General features: G+C 36.7%; 1 protein-coding gene across 1 annotated transcript; it reads right to left on the bottom strand.

The window, feature by feature from the left end:
• Nucleotides 1-8,749: 8,749 nt before the first annotated feature.
• LOC136248386 (protein phosphatase 1 regulatory inhibitor subunit 16B-like) lies at nt 8,750-9,646 on the bottom strand. The gene has a single exon (XM_066040170.1). The coding sequence runs from the start codon at nt 9,644-9,646 to the stop codon at nt 8,750-8,752; it is 897 nt and encodes a 298-aa protein (XP_065896242.1).
• Between the last annotated feature and the right edge of the window lie 5,377 nt (nt 9,647-15,023).

The following is a 15,023-nucleotide window of genomic DNA, read 5'->3' as shown; positions in this document are numbered from 1 at the left end:
TTCCACCTATTAGGTGCATGAGGTGTCGTAGTGGTCTTGGCCACCAGCACTTGTGCTATGCTGCACAAAACCGCAGCCAGTGCAATATCTGTATATTGCACTGCAGTCGGTGCATTATAACTTATAATACACTCGTTGTGGTCTACAAAACCACAACCAGTGCGTTATAAATATAATGCACTCGCTGCGGTCTGCAGCAGTGCAATATACAAATTATGGCACTGGCGGTGCCTTTGAACTGCCCACACAGAGTGGTACATATATATATACGTAATACTGAGCATGATTAAACATCATATAACAAAGTTGTCCTCTCTACACACTTCATAGCTGGTACCTCCTCTACAATAGCCACTACCTGCCCATAGGTCAAGGCTCTTATGTTGCAGATCGAGAGAGGTTATTATTATTATAATGTACAAGGAAAAACAAGTAGGGATCCGCACAGAAGTAAAACAAAAGAAGTTGCCTGCACCTGCAGCTATGCTAGTAGTGCACTTTTTAATTCCTATAGCTTGTTAATAGTGTAGCTATGATTGAAGTAGGGATTATACATGTCCACTGTTATATAGCTGTGTAGGTGACCTCTTGCTTTCAATGTTTTCTAAATCATCATTGAATTATTTTGAATTTAAAATTCCTAAGGTGTAAAGACTTAGTCACTATGAAGTCTAGTTGTGTTGATATAGTCAATGATACCTGATCTATATACCACCTATTAATGCACACCTATGTATTTATTCAACACACATCACCAGTGATTCATTCACCAGTTGTACAAGACATTACACCTTTAGTGGAAGCTGGTACATATGTACTAATAATCTTTCAAGTAACTTTCTATTGTACTAATGCAATAAAACTAATGTGTTTAGCTAATAAACATCATTGAGTGGGGTACTATCTTTGGCTGCATATAGAGGATAGGTTACCTTGTAATACAACACTGGCCACAAACAAACAAGTAGAAAAGATGTTGTTACAACGTTTCTCAGTTTCTCAGAAGAGTATTAAGGTACTCTATATACACTACTAACCACACTACAAGCTCAAGATCTCCCACTTCACTGACCAAACATATTAGACCCATACACACCACTACACATCATCAATAACATCAGTACAATAGCAGTACCAGTAGTCCATCATTAGTCAGCAGTATACTACCATATCTCTAGCTATTCCTGTTAATGTTTTGTTCATACATTCCTTTAAGTTAGAGAAATAGTTAGTTTAGAAAGTGTAGATAAGGCAGTGTTTATATTCCAGGTTGAAATTCAGAAGTGATGAAAGCCACTACCTCAATCATTGCCACTCCCCAGTACAGCAGGAGATGCTCATTGACAACTGAAAGCTTTTAGACCAGGGATAAGTTGACTTCTATGTGTGGGTTGCATTAAAAGGTGTAAAATATGACAAATATAAGTGGCATGATTCATTTGCTGAGTAAATTATCCACAGTCAGTGCAAACCAGAGAGCTAGAGTTTGAAGAGTATCACTCAGTTTAAAGGTTTTAAACCATGCATTCAACTAAGCTTTATCAAGTGAAAAGTCTATAGTTACACGTTATATGTAAGTAGACAGGAAGTGTTACTGTGACAGTGCTACTTGAGTATACAGGATTAAATGAATGAATTTGTTAGTGATTTTGAAGTAGACAAAAACCATTCAGACAATTCACAAGGAAGGAATAGAATATCTAATGCAACCTTAATAAAGACACAATTTAAGCTTTGAGCACATCATGTAATAGGATTATTTTCATATAACCGGCTTCACAAAGAATTTCCAGTGAATTCCTGGATTCTCAGACTATTGTGAATCCCGTTAGAATCAGACTCCATTCCCAGCACACACACATGATAGATAATATCGTGTGTATGGGAAAATACAACATTTGACCACATTAGGGAAAACTCACTAATGCACCTTCCCAGTTACATATAAGAGACACATCAGACATTTATGTCGTGTGATACTATTGATGTGTTAGCTCAGTGAGTATACTCATGCCACATTTCATGTCTTAAGTCCAAAAGTGTAGAATTATAGGAAGTAACAGAAACCACTAATGGTAGATGAAATCTTTTCCTCCTCACAGAGTGAAGTCTCACTAGCCAGACTGCGTTGAAGAGGAAAGGCTCTCCTACGTGCTTATTATCATGATTACAAATAGTCTTACTAGCTACTCCATACCATGTACGTACTAAATTAACATCCCTAGATATAGAGTGGTCTATCCACGATATTATGTTACACTCTTGTAGACACAAAAATAAATTCTGACATGAATTCAGTAATCAATGTAGCAGGTATGATGATGGGTGACCATTACACCATACCACACAATGCACCACCAACCATCACACTAATATAATTACAGCCAATAAGATGAGCAACAGCCAATTTTCATCTGCATTCGTTGGCTTGCCCACAGTTGACCTACTAATGGTGACCCAACCAGATAGCTGAAGCAGTTGGTGTACCAACTTAATTAATATGGCTACTGACTGACTGCTATTCAATTGTTGCATCTGTTTTAGTCCTTTCATATGTGTGTGTTTACAAACTGTCCTGTGTGGTACTCTTTATATGTGACATCATTTACCTGTTAATTGTGGCCATAGCTACATGGTAGTTGTAGCTACACAGTGTATATTCATAAAATAATAAACTTACAGACTAGATCATTTTTCAATACTTCCCTTGTACTGTTTTCTTTCCATATTGTGTATATAGTAGTTTTCTAAAGTTATTTTTCAGAACATCATGTGTGTGCATGTAGTCTGCATGACTGTCTACAGCCACATGACAATACAGTTTGTGATCTGTCCAAATAAACTCCTCACAAGGTGACATCAGGAGTTCATCAGTGTCCAAAGGGCTCCTAGTAACATCCGCTTTGACATAGTCTTGTGTTGTGATAGTTTGAACTGTTCAGGTGGGCCCAGCCTGGCACTGTAACAACAGGTGCTTTGAGTTGACCAATGCTAGGATGCCTTTCAGGAGCTGTCATTTCATTTCGAGTTAACAAGAATAACTTATTAAATATTTTGTTGGGTGCATGGCTGTTGTTCACAATGCTCTAGAATATTCTGAAAGGTAACTTTAGTAGACTCCAACTATTTATTGGTACATTGGTAATTCTGTACTACCAGCAAAAGCAGCAGAACTTACAATCTAGGCTAACTAATAAGCCTTGTGTGATTGCTAACATATTCACATACTAAATTAATGTCATCATTACTGTTATAATTTGCAGGCTATTGTGTCAAGTGACAGCACTATACACAATCTTGTGACTTATCATTAAGAGTCAGGTGATACCACTGGGGGCAGGGTTTGACACCACCTATGGTCTATGTGCATCCAACAAGTTATTTTGAGGTGGATTTTGCTACAGAACATAAGGTATGCTATAGTATACTGTATTATGTGTGATAAGTTTGATATTCCCTTGTCCATGGGAATATCAAGAGTCACAATTTAAAAGCATTCCTATCACCTAATAATGCAACCCCAATTTTTTGTACTATACTTGTAGGCAAAAGTGTAACCATAAACTACACTATCAAAAAATAACTCTGCCATGCATGTGGTGGGTTGTACAATCTTTTCCCTAAAGCACTGCAAGTGTTGCTATTATGAACCACATGTGGGTATCATGAGTCACTATGTTCATAAGGTTATTATTTTTCATCCAAGTATGATAAATATTATGGAAATATTTGCAGGCACTCCTAATGACATTCAAAACACCACTCTATATCTTTATACTTCTTACTATTATGGTAATGGGTACAGGTAGCTAATCTGGGACAGTATTCCTACAGTTTAATGAGGTATGTTATCTCTAAATTGGATTTATGGTTAGCTTATAATGTTGATCTGAAATAGTATCATCCATTTCTTCTTAAATATGCAGGATTTACCCCTCTGAACACATTTTAAAACCCTTAACACCCCTTGACCCATAATACCAGCGTCTACTGTGTTGCTCAATTGTACACATATACTGTATTCTGAAAGAGTCAGACCACCTCTCAAACATGGACACCTGTTCATGGGTAATTTCATAAACATTGAGAATGGTCAGATTATGCCTACAGCAGAGGAGATTGTTATGGTAATTACCTGTATGGTGTGAGGTATAGCTTCTCTAATTGTATGTTGTAATATTATAGTGTTCTCATGTAATAATATCCTCATCTTTTTAGCTACCACTGTTATCAATTCTGTTTGTTGTGTACTGCATTGACTGCACCCCCACAGTCTTTAAAAATATATTCTGTGTCTGCACTGTCCCCAAATCATACACCCACATACTCTCAAAACATCTGGCTAGCAGGATTAATGTATACTATGTAGTCATTGTCTCAGTCATTTAGTTGTATTGATCCAGTTGCATGAGCTCACATATGATGTCTTGTTGTCCTTAATGGTGCATTGTAATAGTGCACCCCTGCCTTGAAATGTCACCATAGTTAGAATATAACAATGCAGTCTATGTTTTGTATGTCTGTCCCGTTATTTTATTTTATTTTTTTTGTGCTTGAGAAGTGAAAACATGTCAAGTCAGACTTCTTGAAAGACTGAAATATTTGTCCTACACATGAAAGTTTACCACTAAGTCAACTAGAGTGCTAATCTGTCATTGTGCATTGCCATATATAGAGTGATGATGTTATATTGGTACAGGCATTGTATTGTAAACATTTTCAAGTAATTATTTAATGGTTGCAAGAAGTGCGGTCTCTTGTGGTCATATAAACCAGATTTTCTTGGAGACAATTTGGTATAAAGGAATGGTATAGTAGTGATATATAGTTTTGTACTGTCAGTATCCAACAGCTTATCATACTTCCTGACTTTTGAATGGATGTCTCTGTGTGGTCAAAGAGGCAAGAGCTGATGAAATTTCTGTAGTCTGTACTTTCTCAGTCTTTTTGATCACCATGAGATGTGTATGAAATGACTGAAACTAAAACATAAGTCATATATGTATGTATATATCCTAACACTACAAGTATGTTTGCTTACAATACAAATCAGTGAATACTAAAATAGGTTATTGGTTTCAATTACCATATAGCCTAAATATTTCTTTTTCGAGGTTGAGCAATGTTGCTAAAAATAATTTTTTTGCAGATTTACAAACACTCCCAAAATGTATTAGATTATATGGAGGTCTAAGGATAAAATTTTCACTGGTAACCCTTAAAACCCCGAAATTGGCAAAAAATTTCCCCATCAAAATATTTAGGTTATATATGGTACGTATGTGCATAAAGATTTATCACTTAAATGTTCCAAATGTCAGTTATATCAATATACATCATGGTCTCTACAGTGTTCCAGTCATGTAATGATACATGACTAGCAGAGGTTAGTTATGTTTACCTGTGAAGTACCAAAAGCACTTTTCCATAGTTGATTCTTTATCACACTCAGGTTCTCTCCACAGTGCTGATCTATGCTGCGTAGTTTCATGTTTTGATTGGTATTTGTACTGCACATATCCCGACACAGAATCAATACTCTATTATCAGAGCTTATTCACTAAGTTTCAATGCAAATTCCAATTAAAAGTATCCCTTGTAAAGCATTTAACATAGTAAAATTTTATGTAGCATCAACCTTGTTAACAAGACCACTAGTATTCTGACATTAAGAAAGCTCAGAACCTTTAGCTAAGGTGTTTTTCATAACATCATCAATAATTATTATTATTAAGGCCATTTTTTAAAGGTGACCCAATTGCTAAGGTAACTCTGTATATCAACAATTTATCCATGTAGAAAGTATGGAGTCCCTCTCATTATTTTTGTTGTTGACCATAAAAAATAGCCAACAAAATTTGATACATTTTCTATCTATTCTTGGAATGATGTTTTTCATGAAACCACTTATTTCAGGTAATTGTGGATAACATAATATCCTACAAGATTTCTGTGTACAACACATGACTGGTGATGTTGTCTCTACCACCATAATTCATATATGAACTAATGTTATATGTTTATACTGGAATACTTATTTGCATGATAAGTAGTGAGTTGAAATTCTACTACTAGTTCATTAAATTATAAACTGTGCATGCCGTGCAAACTGATCGGCATTATACCGGTAGCTAAGCAGTCACATAACTTTGTAAAAGTGTATTGATTGTAGTATTATACAGCTAGTGTATCACACAAACCACATAGTGGCATTGTAAATTGAATCAAATTAAACAGTCATAGTGTATTGGCAAGTTCACAGTTTTCTTGCTGTGAAGCTGATAATACTAATAGTATTATTTATGATACAATAATAGCTGTGCATGGGCAGTGCCAGAAAAAGATTGTGGTCTTTAACAAGCCAAATAAGGTAAAAACATGTTGTGAAAGTAAAGATAGCAGCCAAGAAAGGGCGTCTGGATTCAGTGGAATGGAATGGTGGAATGGAATGGTGGACTGGAATGGTGGAATGGAATAGTGGAATCAAATGGTGGAATGGAACAGTTCTTAGGTAATTTCAATTAGTGGTCACCTCTTTAAAAAGACCACCTTCTAACAAAGACCACCTCTTTACAAATACCGTTTTACTTTAATATCTGAATTGTTGTTTTAGAGCCCTATAAGACAGTCTTAACAGTGCTGGTCACTGTAAAGTGCTAATAATAAATACTTTAGGTTTAAGGAAGAAAATCCATCTCTCCTGGAGGAAGACTGAGTGTGTCCCCGACTAGACATTGGGTGACTTGCAGTTCGAATCCTGGGATTTTTTCCTTACTTTGGCCCCTTTTCTGTTACACCTTTATGAGTCAGTAAGTCAAGTCACTAGGTCTAAGTCCTTGAAATTAGGTTAGGTAATCCTAAGGCTGCTGCACATGTTGCTGTCAGACCTTCAGTGCTGGTCACTGTAAAGCGCTAATAATAAAATTAAAATAATGATGAATTGTGTGTCACATGTTATGACTAGAAAAGCCAGTGATATCTGATTTATGATACAATACAGTAATAGCTATATACCCCATACAAAAACAGCTTGGCTATACAAAAAAAGATGTACCCACGAAACTAAAAGCAACTGGCAACTAATGGAGCTATTATTTGATGAGGCCAAGAAATGAATGTTAATACATACTGGCAACTAAACAAATCTTGGTCCCTTATCATTGACTTGTGCAGTCTGACTGTATTCCTAATTAATTCCCTGTAAATCTAATAGGCTAGTAAATTGGTACCTTTCTCAATAGTCTGGTGTTGTAGAGGAGAAAAAAGGCGGCTAAATTACTAGCCAATTAGAGTTACAGGGAATTAATTAGGAATGTAGCAAGACTGTGCGAGTCAATGATAAAGGACCAAAATTTTATAAATTATAGCGAGTTATAATTATTTGCCAGTATTTCTTGACCTCACCCAAATATTAGCTCCTTTATAGTTGTCAGTTATTTTTAGTTTGATGGGGATGTCACTTTTGTACAGCCAAACTATTTTTGCATGGGGTATATTGCTGTATTACAAATCAGATATCACTCTGACTTTTCTAGGCATGTGGCGCACAACTAATCAATAAGACCATTTATGGGGACACACTCTAAAACAACAAGATAGCAACAATTTAAACATTAAAGTAAAACGGTCTTTATAAAGAGGTGGAATTTGTTAGAAGGTGGTCTTTATAAAGAGGTGACCACCAATTGAAATTACCAATGTACCGTTCCATTCCACCATTCCATTCCACTGAATCCAGATGCCCGCCAAGAAATAGCTGCAATGATGTTAATGTCCATCAATTCAAATTATGTGAATAATCATTTCTAACTTTTTAACAAACTTGACACCAAGATTTCAACTTTTGTCATCATTTTAAGTGTGCCATATTTCAAGGCAACCAGATATCATGTTTATGGATTTTGTAAGTATGCAAAAAGAGAAAAAAAAAATCTATGATAAATGCAAAGTATACTAAACCGAAGGTGAAACTATAGCTGTAAAATTATCCAGTACCATGCACAAATGCATCAGCTAGTTATTGTTGCTCCTGTTAATTACAAATACTCCAACAGAACATTCATGTCACAGTGTTGTGTCACTACGTGCTGTATTGGAAGTGTATTATGATGACAACTGGAAAACAGCCACTAAATCTACATTAAAAGCATATATAGCTAGTGTATTTACTGAATTAACAATATATGTATATAGTATATATATATATATATATATATATATATATATTGTGTGAATGCATTCTAAACTGCATGTAACCTTTCTTGCCCCTTTATACATTTTTCATTTATTCTTCAAACAATTCCAACCACAACGTACATAGGATGTAGAGCAAATAGGGAAAAGTTAACAACAGATCAGTACAGTATTTGTTGTACCGTATAGATGCAGTGGGCAAGGTGTTGTACATTACAGTAACATCGTGCACAGCCTATATCTACAATAGGTGAGGTATGTACACATACGTGCATAATGAAAGCATCACATGTACATCATGGGTTTAATCTAGTATGCTTATTGATTAAGGATTGTAAGTACTGCATCATACCTGTAACCCACTTCTAAATAAGGGAGAAGTTAATTTGTTGTTGACTTGATATAATTGTTATTTGTTTGATGAACATTTTCAGTGCAGAAAACAAACACAAATTTAATACAAAATAGAGTTAAAAACGAAAGCGAAAAAATGATTAAAAATCTTACAGTAAACAAACCCGTATAGCTAGATATTATATATTAGTTATTACATAAATTAGATAGCTTGTTCAATATATTCAGAGCCTCGTCTCAAGAACTCTAAGGTCAGTTCATCATCAGCCAGATCAACTGGACTCTTGTAACAACTGGTCAACTTCTCCACATTAGCACCATATTGGATGAGTAGTACTAACACGTCCATGCTGGAATGTAGAGCAGCTAAGTGAAGTGCCGTCCAATGTTCATAATCCTCACAGTCTACAGTTACTAACTGGTTCTCCAACATGTAGTAAGCTAGTCCAAGGTAGTTCTTAGCTGCTGACAGGTGTAGGGCACTTTGTCGTACTTGTCTAGTGCTCCTCTCGTCCTCTTCATTCACTATCATTACAATGTTCAATAGTTCTAGTTCTTCTCGTTTGCAGTTGGCACTATCCCAGTGTGTGACTGATCTGGTTTTCAGATATGTCACCTCTGCTTGGAGAAGGTAAGCACAAAGTTCACAGTTTGACTCGCAAACATTGATCGGTCTCAAACTGTCCATGGTGCGAGTGTTGATCAGTTCTGGCTTGTGTTGGAGTAGCAGCTCAACTGCGTCCATGTCTTCAAACGAGACGGCCACGTGCAACGCGTTCCATCCTTCCTCGTCGGTTGCAAGTAAATTTGCACCCTCGTTTACCATCAGCTCAAAACACTCAATTTGATCTTCAAAGATGGCACGGTGCAACAGCGGCATTCCAGTCGGGTCTTTAAGATCCAAGACACTCTTGCCGTGTTTTGTGATTATTTTCTTGATCTCTTCTTTGTCTCCATCAGTGATGGCTTGTTGCAACATGACGTTGACTGGAAAGGTAACCCTTCGTTTAGCCTTGGCGCTCTTCATGGAGGTTAAAACTTTAAGTTTCCCACTCAGCAGTCCGCTGGAGTAATTCTTGCGTTTAAGTACAGTTTCCATCTTTTAGCTAGTTTTTCACGTTAAGAGTTTAATATGATCGATGGTGACAAGCACTCGATTTTTTTATACAGCAAGTATAGCGGAAGCCATTCAATGGCGTCAAGCGAGTTGTTTACGTTCTAAGACTTCAATATGACATAACGAACGCGTTTATGGTCAAAATATCGGACTTCATGATTATGATACTGGGAGATCAGGGTCTGGTCAAACAAAAACAAGACAAACGAGCAAACAACAAAACAAAAAAAAACAACAACTACTGAACTAGCTATACGAAAAGGTAACACTGTCAATGAGTAAGAGGCATTTTAAACCATGTATGCACTCTTCCCAGTCCATTAGCTACTTGTTAAGATTTACAATCATGCGGAGGACGTTTATTTGATTACAACTACTACACACAGTGTACATCAATTTCTCTATATGGCTTTCACATGTGTGGTTTCCGAACACTCTAATCAACATCAAAGTACACGTCAAACTCTAAATAAGTGGTAGGACATGAAGTTGACTATGCATTAGTGGCAATTTAGTCCACTGACACTGCTTGACTAGTAGCTAGACTGCTTTGTAGGTGATGAGCACAGTCAAATCAGAAAAAAAAGATTCCCAATTGGAGAAATATTCCAGTTGCCATATCTATAACTTACTGTATAAGTATTTTTAAAAAAGCATTTGTGAAATTAAATTAGCATCACTATACACATTGATGTGATGATACACGTTCACTCAAAAAGTACTGAATTTCTGGAAATGACATCATCTGCAGAAACCACAAAATTATATTTTATCTGTGAGCCATCCCATGTAAGTTGACACCAGCCAAACCTGTCAGTAGAAATATAACACTATAGAAGGACAAAGTGTGTAGTCTGTATAGGTACAAAGATTATATAAGCTTGGCATCAAAATGATATGATCTGCACTAAATGAAAACAAGTAATATTCTCATATCCCACACATGATCCTGAAGTTCTGACTACAATAAGTGTATTACATCATTGTTAAAAATAGAATGATGTTTGTGTGCATGTCTGGAAGGTTGGTTCTTGCTGGCACTCAGCAACTCCTAATGGTACTGTAAGCTGCTAACACTGACCATGCATAGGGTGTACCAAGTGCAGGATGCATCCTGTTGGTATCACTTGGTACACACTAACCTTATGCCTCTTCATGCTGAGGTTTTGCAAGCCTCTCATAAATCAATTGCTAGTTTGTACAAAGGATGGTAACAGCTTGGTAGACTGTGTATTACCAGAACATTTGAATTCTGACTCTGTATCATGACAATTGGCAGTGTAACAGCAAAGATGTGTGATGTGTGCATGCATTTGCAGCTGCATGTGTGTGTGGCTATGAAGTACCTCCCATGCAAGAAACACATTGGAGACACACAGGGAGAAATATCATAAACCATTTAGTGTTATTAATAGTCCCATCATATGGTAATGGGTAGTCACAATGTACACCACACATTACTGACCTACATCATTCTTGTCATTATAACCAACACTGATACAATAGTGTCTTAACAGTTGAGTTAACAGGTCTCCCTCATTGAGAAACTCCAACCTTTCAACTCTATATCACAAAAGGTATCACAAAAACTTGACATGTAATATTAATTAAAGGTCTAGTTAGTAAGTGTGGATGTTTTGTTATCAATAACAATTACAACAGTATTGCATTTCAGCTCATATACTGTGGTTTAGCAACAAAACAATGGTTGGTCAGCCTCTTGGGCAGTTGATATGGACACAGTGTACCAACAACTGTTACCGGCAGATGAGATTAGCTGGTAAGACAAGATTATCGGGTAGGATTTTTGCGTGTAAACTTATAGAGGATCATGCATGTATATTGTAGATGTCTCTAGTTTCTTGTAGCAAAATTAAGTATTGTAGTGGTGTTAGGTATATACTGTATAGTTTAATCTATATACTAGAGATGTATACCATTGGTACATAACACAATAGTTAGTATGCTATTACTAGTGGTGAATGGATGGAGAGTGTTTGCAAGGCATTGTGTGTTTCCATTACTTTATAACAGTTTCTTGTCTGTCATTATTAAGTTTTGATTCAGTAAAGGTATTACCTAAAAATAGCACAAAATCACACTCTTTGGGTGTATGTATAAAAAAATTATAAAAGTATACTGTGATGTGGAGGATAACAATATACTAGCTCATATTATTGTTATCATATCATATACAACACTTTACTGTGATCATAAGACTGGATTAAGGAATTTGTTGGCTATCAACTGCACAGGAAGTATGTACACCATCACATATAGACTGTCTCAGATAAGATGGTATATCATTCAACACACAAGTCCAGGATACTAATATAATTGTATGGCCTCATATTGATTTATACTCTGAGTTACATTTTGGATAATCAACATTAATGTACAAAGCAAACTTTCTAACAGCGAGTATTTAATCAGCCCTGAATTAAATGTTAAATAATAGCTATATATAGTAAAATTGTAGTTACAAATCAGTGGTTAGTATAATGCAATCGCATAAGAGATGTGTGCAGTAGAAATGTTTCCCAGGAAACTAGACAAGTTAATAAGGCTCACTACAGTGGTCCCTCGATTATCCGGCCATTGATTAACCGAATTTTCGGTTATCCGAACTGTAGCGATGACTGCTCTATTAGAGTATTTTATATATATGGTGTGCGTTCTATTAGAGTAATTGAGCAAGGCTCTGCATATAAATGAATGGGCTTTGATTATCCGAACTTTTCGATTATCCGAACACACTCAGGGCCCAACGAGTTCGGATAATCGAGGGACCACTGTATATACACTCATATGGTGGAGCTGTCCATTATGGCAGTAAACCAGTAAATATGTCAGAGGCCATACAAGGTCAGATGGCCCACACCACACATTAACGTCTACTTGTACACACCAAATATACTGTTCTCTTTACATTTAGGCTGTTCACTTTGGAATCTAAGGCATTCACTACCTTGTGGGCATACACACAATTCCTAATAGTGTACAACTTATCATCAGTGTACATGTTCCTCACTACAGGCCACACAGCAATGTATTGAGTATGACATAACATACTGGGAGCCCCTCATTGTTGTCAGTATCAGCAGGGGTAGGACACATACATGTATAGCTATCAAAGAATATTTGACATAAGTTCAGCACAAAATATTGACTTGAGTTGATATTATTGTAGAAATGATAAAGGGGATCACCAGGGATGAGGAAATAATTGAGTTCTACATAATTCAATCTTTACAATGGTGTGAATCAAACTAAGCAGAAACAAGACTTGAATGTTGATCACGAATCTCTCATGAACATTCACAGCAATTATTAAATAGTCATCTATACTTGATATATCACTAAGAACTGCACAAGCAATGCATTTCTTTAAAATAATGCTTTCAAAAGTTGCCCAAGTCCTCCCCTGATCAATCATTCATTCTACTCCACAACCACACATTGTGGATTATTAGAGCAGATTATCTTTACAATGTGTGGGTGAGAGAAAGACGATGCATCCTGGGGCCACTACTATCTCACTGGTACAACCGGTAGTACCTCATTAACTATACAGGTTTCTAATGATCTCCCGTTGTTACATATAAACAAAACATTACAATATCCCCCAGTTCTAGAACATCAGGTGTGGAGTAATCACAGTGACAAACATGGTGATACTGGTCTACTGTTGTGTGCATATTAAATGGGTCCACTAAAAAGGAAGATTGATATTTAAAGTTAGCTATGGGATATATGGTATTTACACAACTGGAGTGGAATTCTTGAAATACAACATAAATCAACAAATTCCAGTGGTGCTCACACACACTATGGCCCACACGTATGATCAAATGTGGATGATGATGGGATGATTAGTAGGAGTCAGTGTAGTGTGATCACTACCATCATACCTGTGACTCCAGATCTGGACAAGCACCAATCCCCAACAGTGAACATCCTCTAGCCTAACAGGTACATGGCAAACAGAAACGGTGACATGTTATATGTTTACTTTGATATTCTTCTTCACCACTTGACCAAAAGTGTCATTAGCATTGAACTGTAAAACAGATAACAGGAGATTAACAGGAGATGGGCACTATATTGGAGAAATCCACCCCCTGGCAGCCAACATTATCCATGTGACAAAGTCACTGAGATAGTGAGGACAGTGTGACACTGCAATGGTATGGACGCTGATGTTTATAGGAGTATAAGGTGTTCATATGTGTTATTGGTCCTCTTAGTGGTACTCACACATCAGTAAGTTTCATTACATGGTTGGTACGGCAAACAAAGAATATTGCTGACATTGCATAAGTTACTACAAGCAATTTACTGATGCTTCTATAAGGTTCTATTTTCCACAAGATATCTAGATCAGTATAATTCATTAAGTAACACCCTAAGCAACAACGCTATCCTTTGCTTAGTGCACAGGTTAGGGTTCAAGTTGTGCTACTCCTTGTTACATATATAAAATATCTTATAGAACAAATAAACACAACCTATAAATGTAAAAGTGCGGATATGGTTTATAAGTACATAAGGTTTAGTAAACTGTTAATTGGTATGGCTTTAGAATATGGGCACATCAAAATACAACCACACCTGGACACACTATCAGTGACATAATGTTGTCATAGTAACTGAACTAAACAATGTCACCTGAACACTGTTATTGTGTGTTAGAATGAGAAACACTAGAGCAAACGTGATAGTTTCATAGAATAAGATTAAGATATGTTATAAACCATGACAAATTGTTAATGAGAAGTAGATAGTTCTTTTCATAAGGTTGAAAGAATCACACAATCAGACATGCTCAAGCACATATGTGACCGGATTTCACATAACAAGGCTTCCACACACACAAAATCAAACTTACGTTTTTACCAGAAATGGATTGCTGGCCTAATACGCTATCATATTCCACACTGTACTTCCTTCAGGACTGGCAAGTCTGGTTTCTGTGACAGCTTTCTTCCGACCCTGTCAAAGCCACGAGTGGGAGATTGGTGCCATTGAATGGCCATGGCTTTGTGATAATGGTGTGTAGTGAGCTGGGACTTCACAGAGAGCTCGCCAATAGTGTTCTCAGTCAATTTGGAGTGATTTGAGGGCCATGGAGGGCCATGAAGAGCCCAAACTTGGCCTCTGGATTCCAATCGTCTTTTTGCTTCATTTTATACCCCTATATTAAGCCCACCCAACACCCCCCACCCTCCCACCCTATTACTACCACCTGTGGTATTATTACCCGCTCGAGAAAAGCTGCCCAAAACAGGGCTAATTTTGGGTATCAGAAATGTATACACCCATGCACTCAGTGATAGCTAGTAAATAGATGCATACTTGG

Source organism: Dysidea avara, chromosome 3 (assembly GCF_963678975.1).
Source record: "Dysidea avara chromosome 3, odDysAvar1.4, whole genome shotgun sequence".
NCBI classification, from domain to species: Eukaryota; Metazoa; Porifera; class Demospongiae; order Dictyoceratida; family Dysideidae; genus Dysidea; species Dysidea avara.
This window is presented reverse-complemented; position numbering and strand designations above follow the sequence as displayed.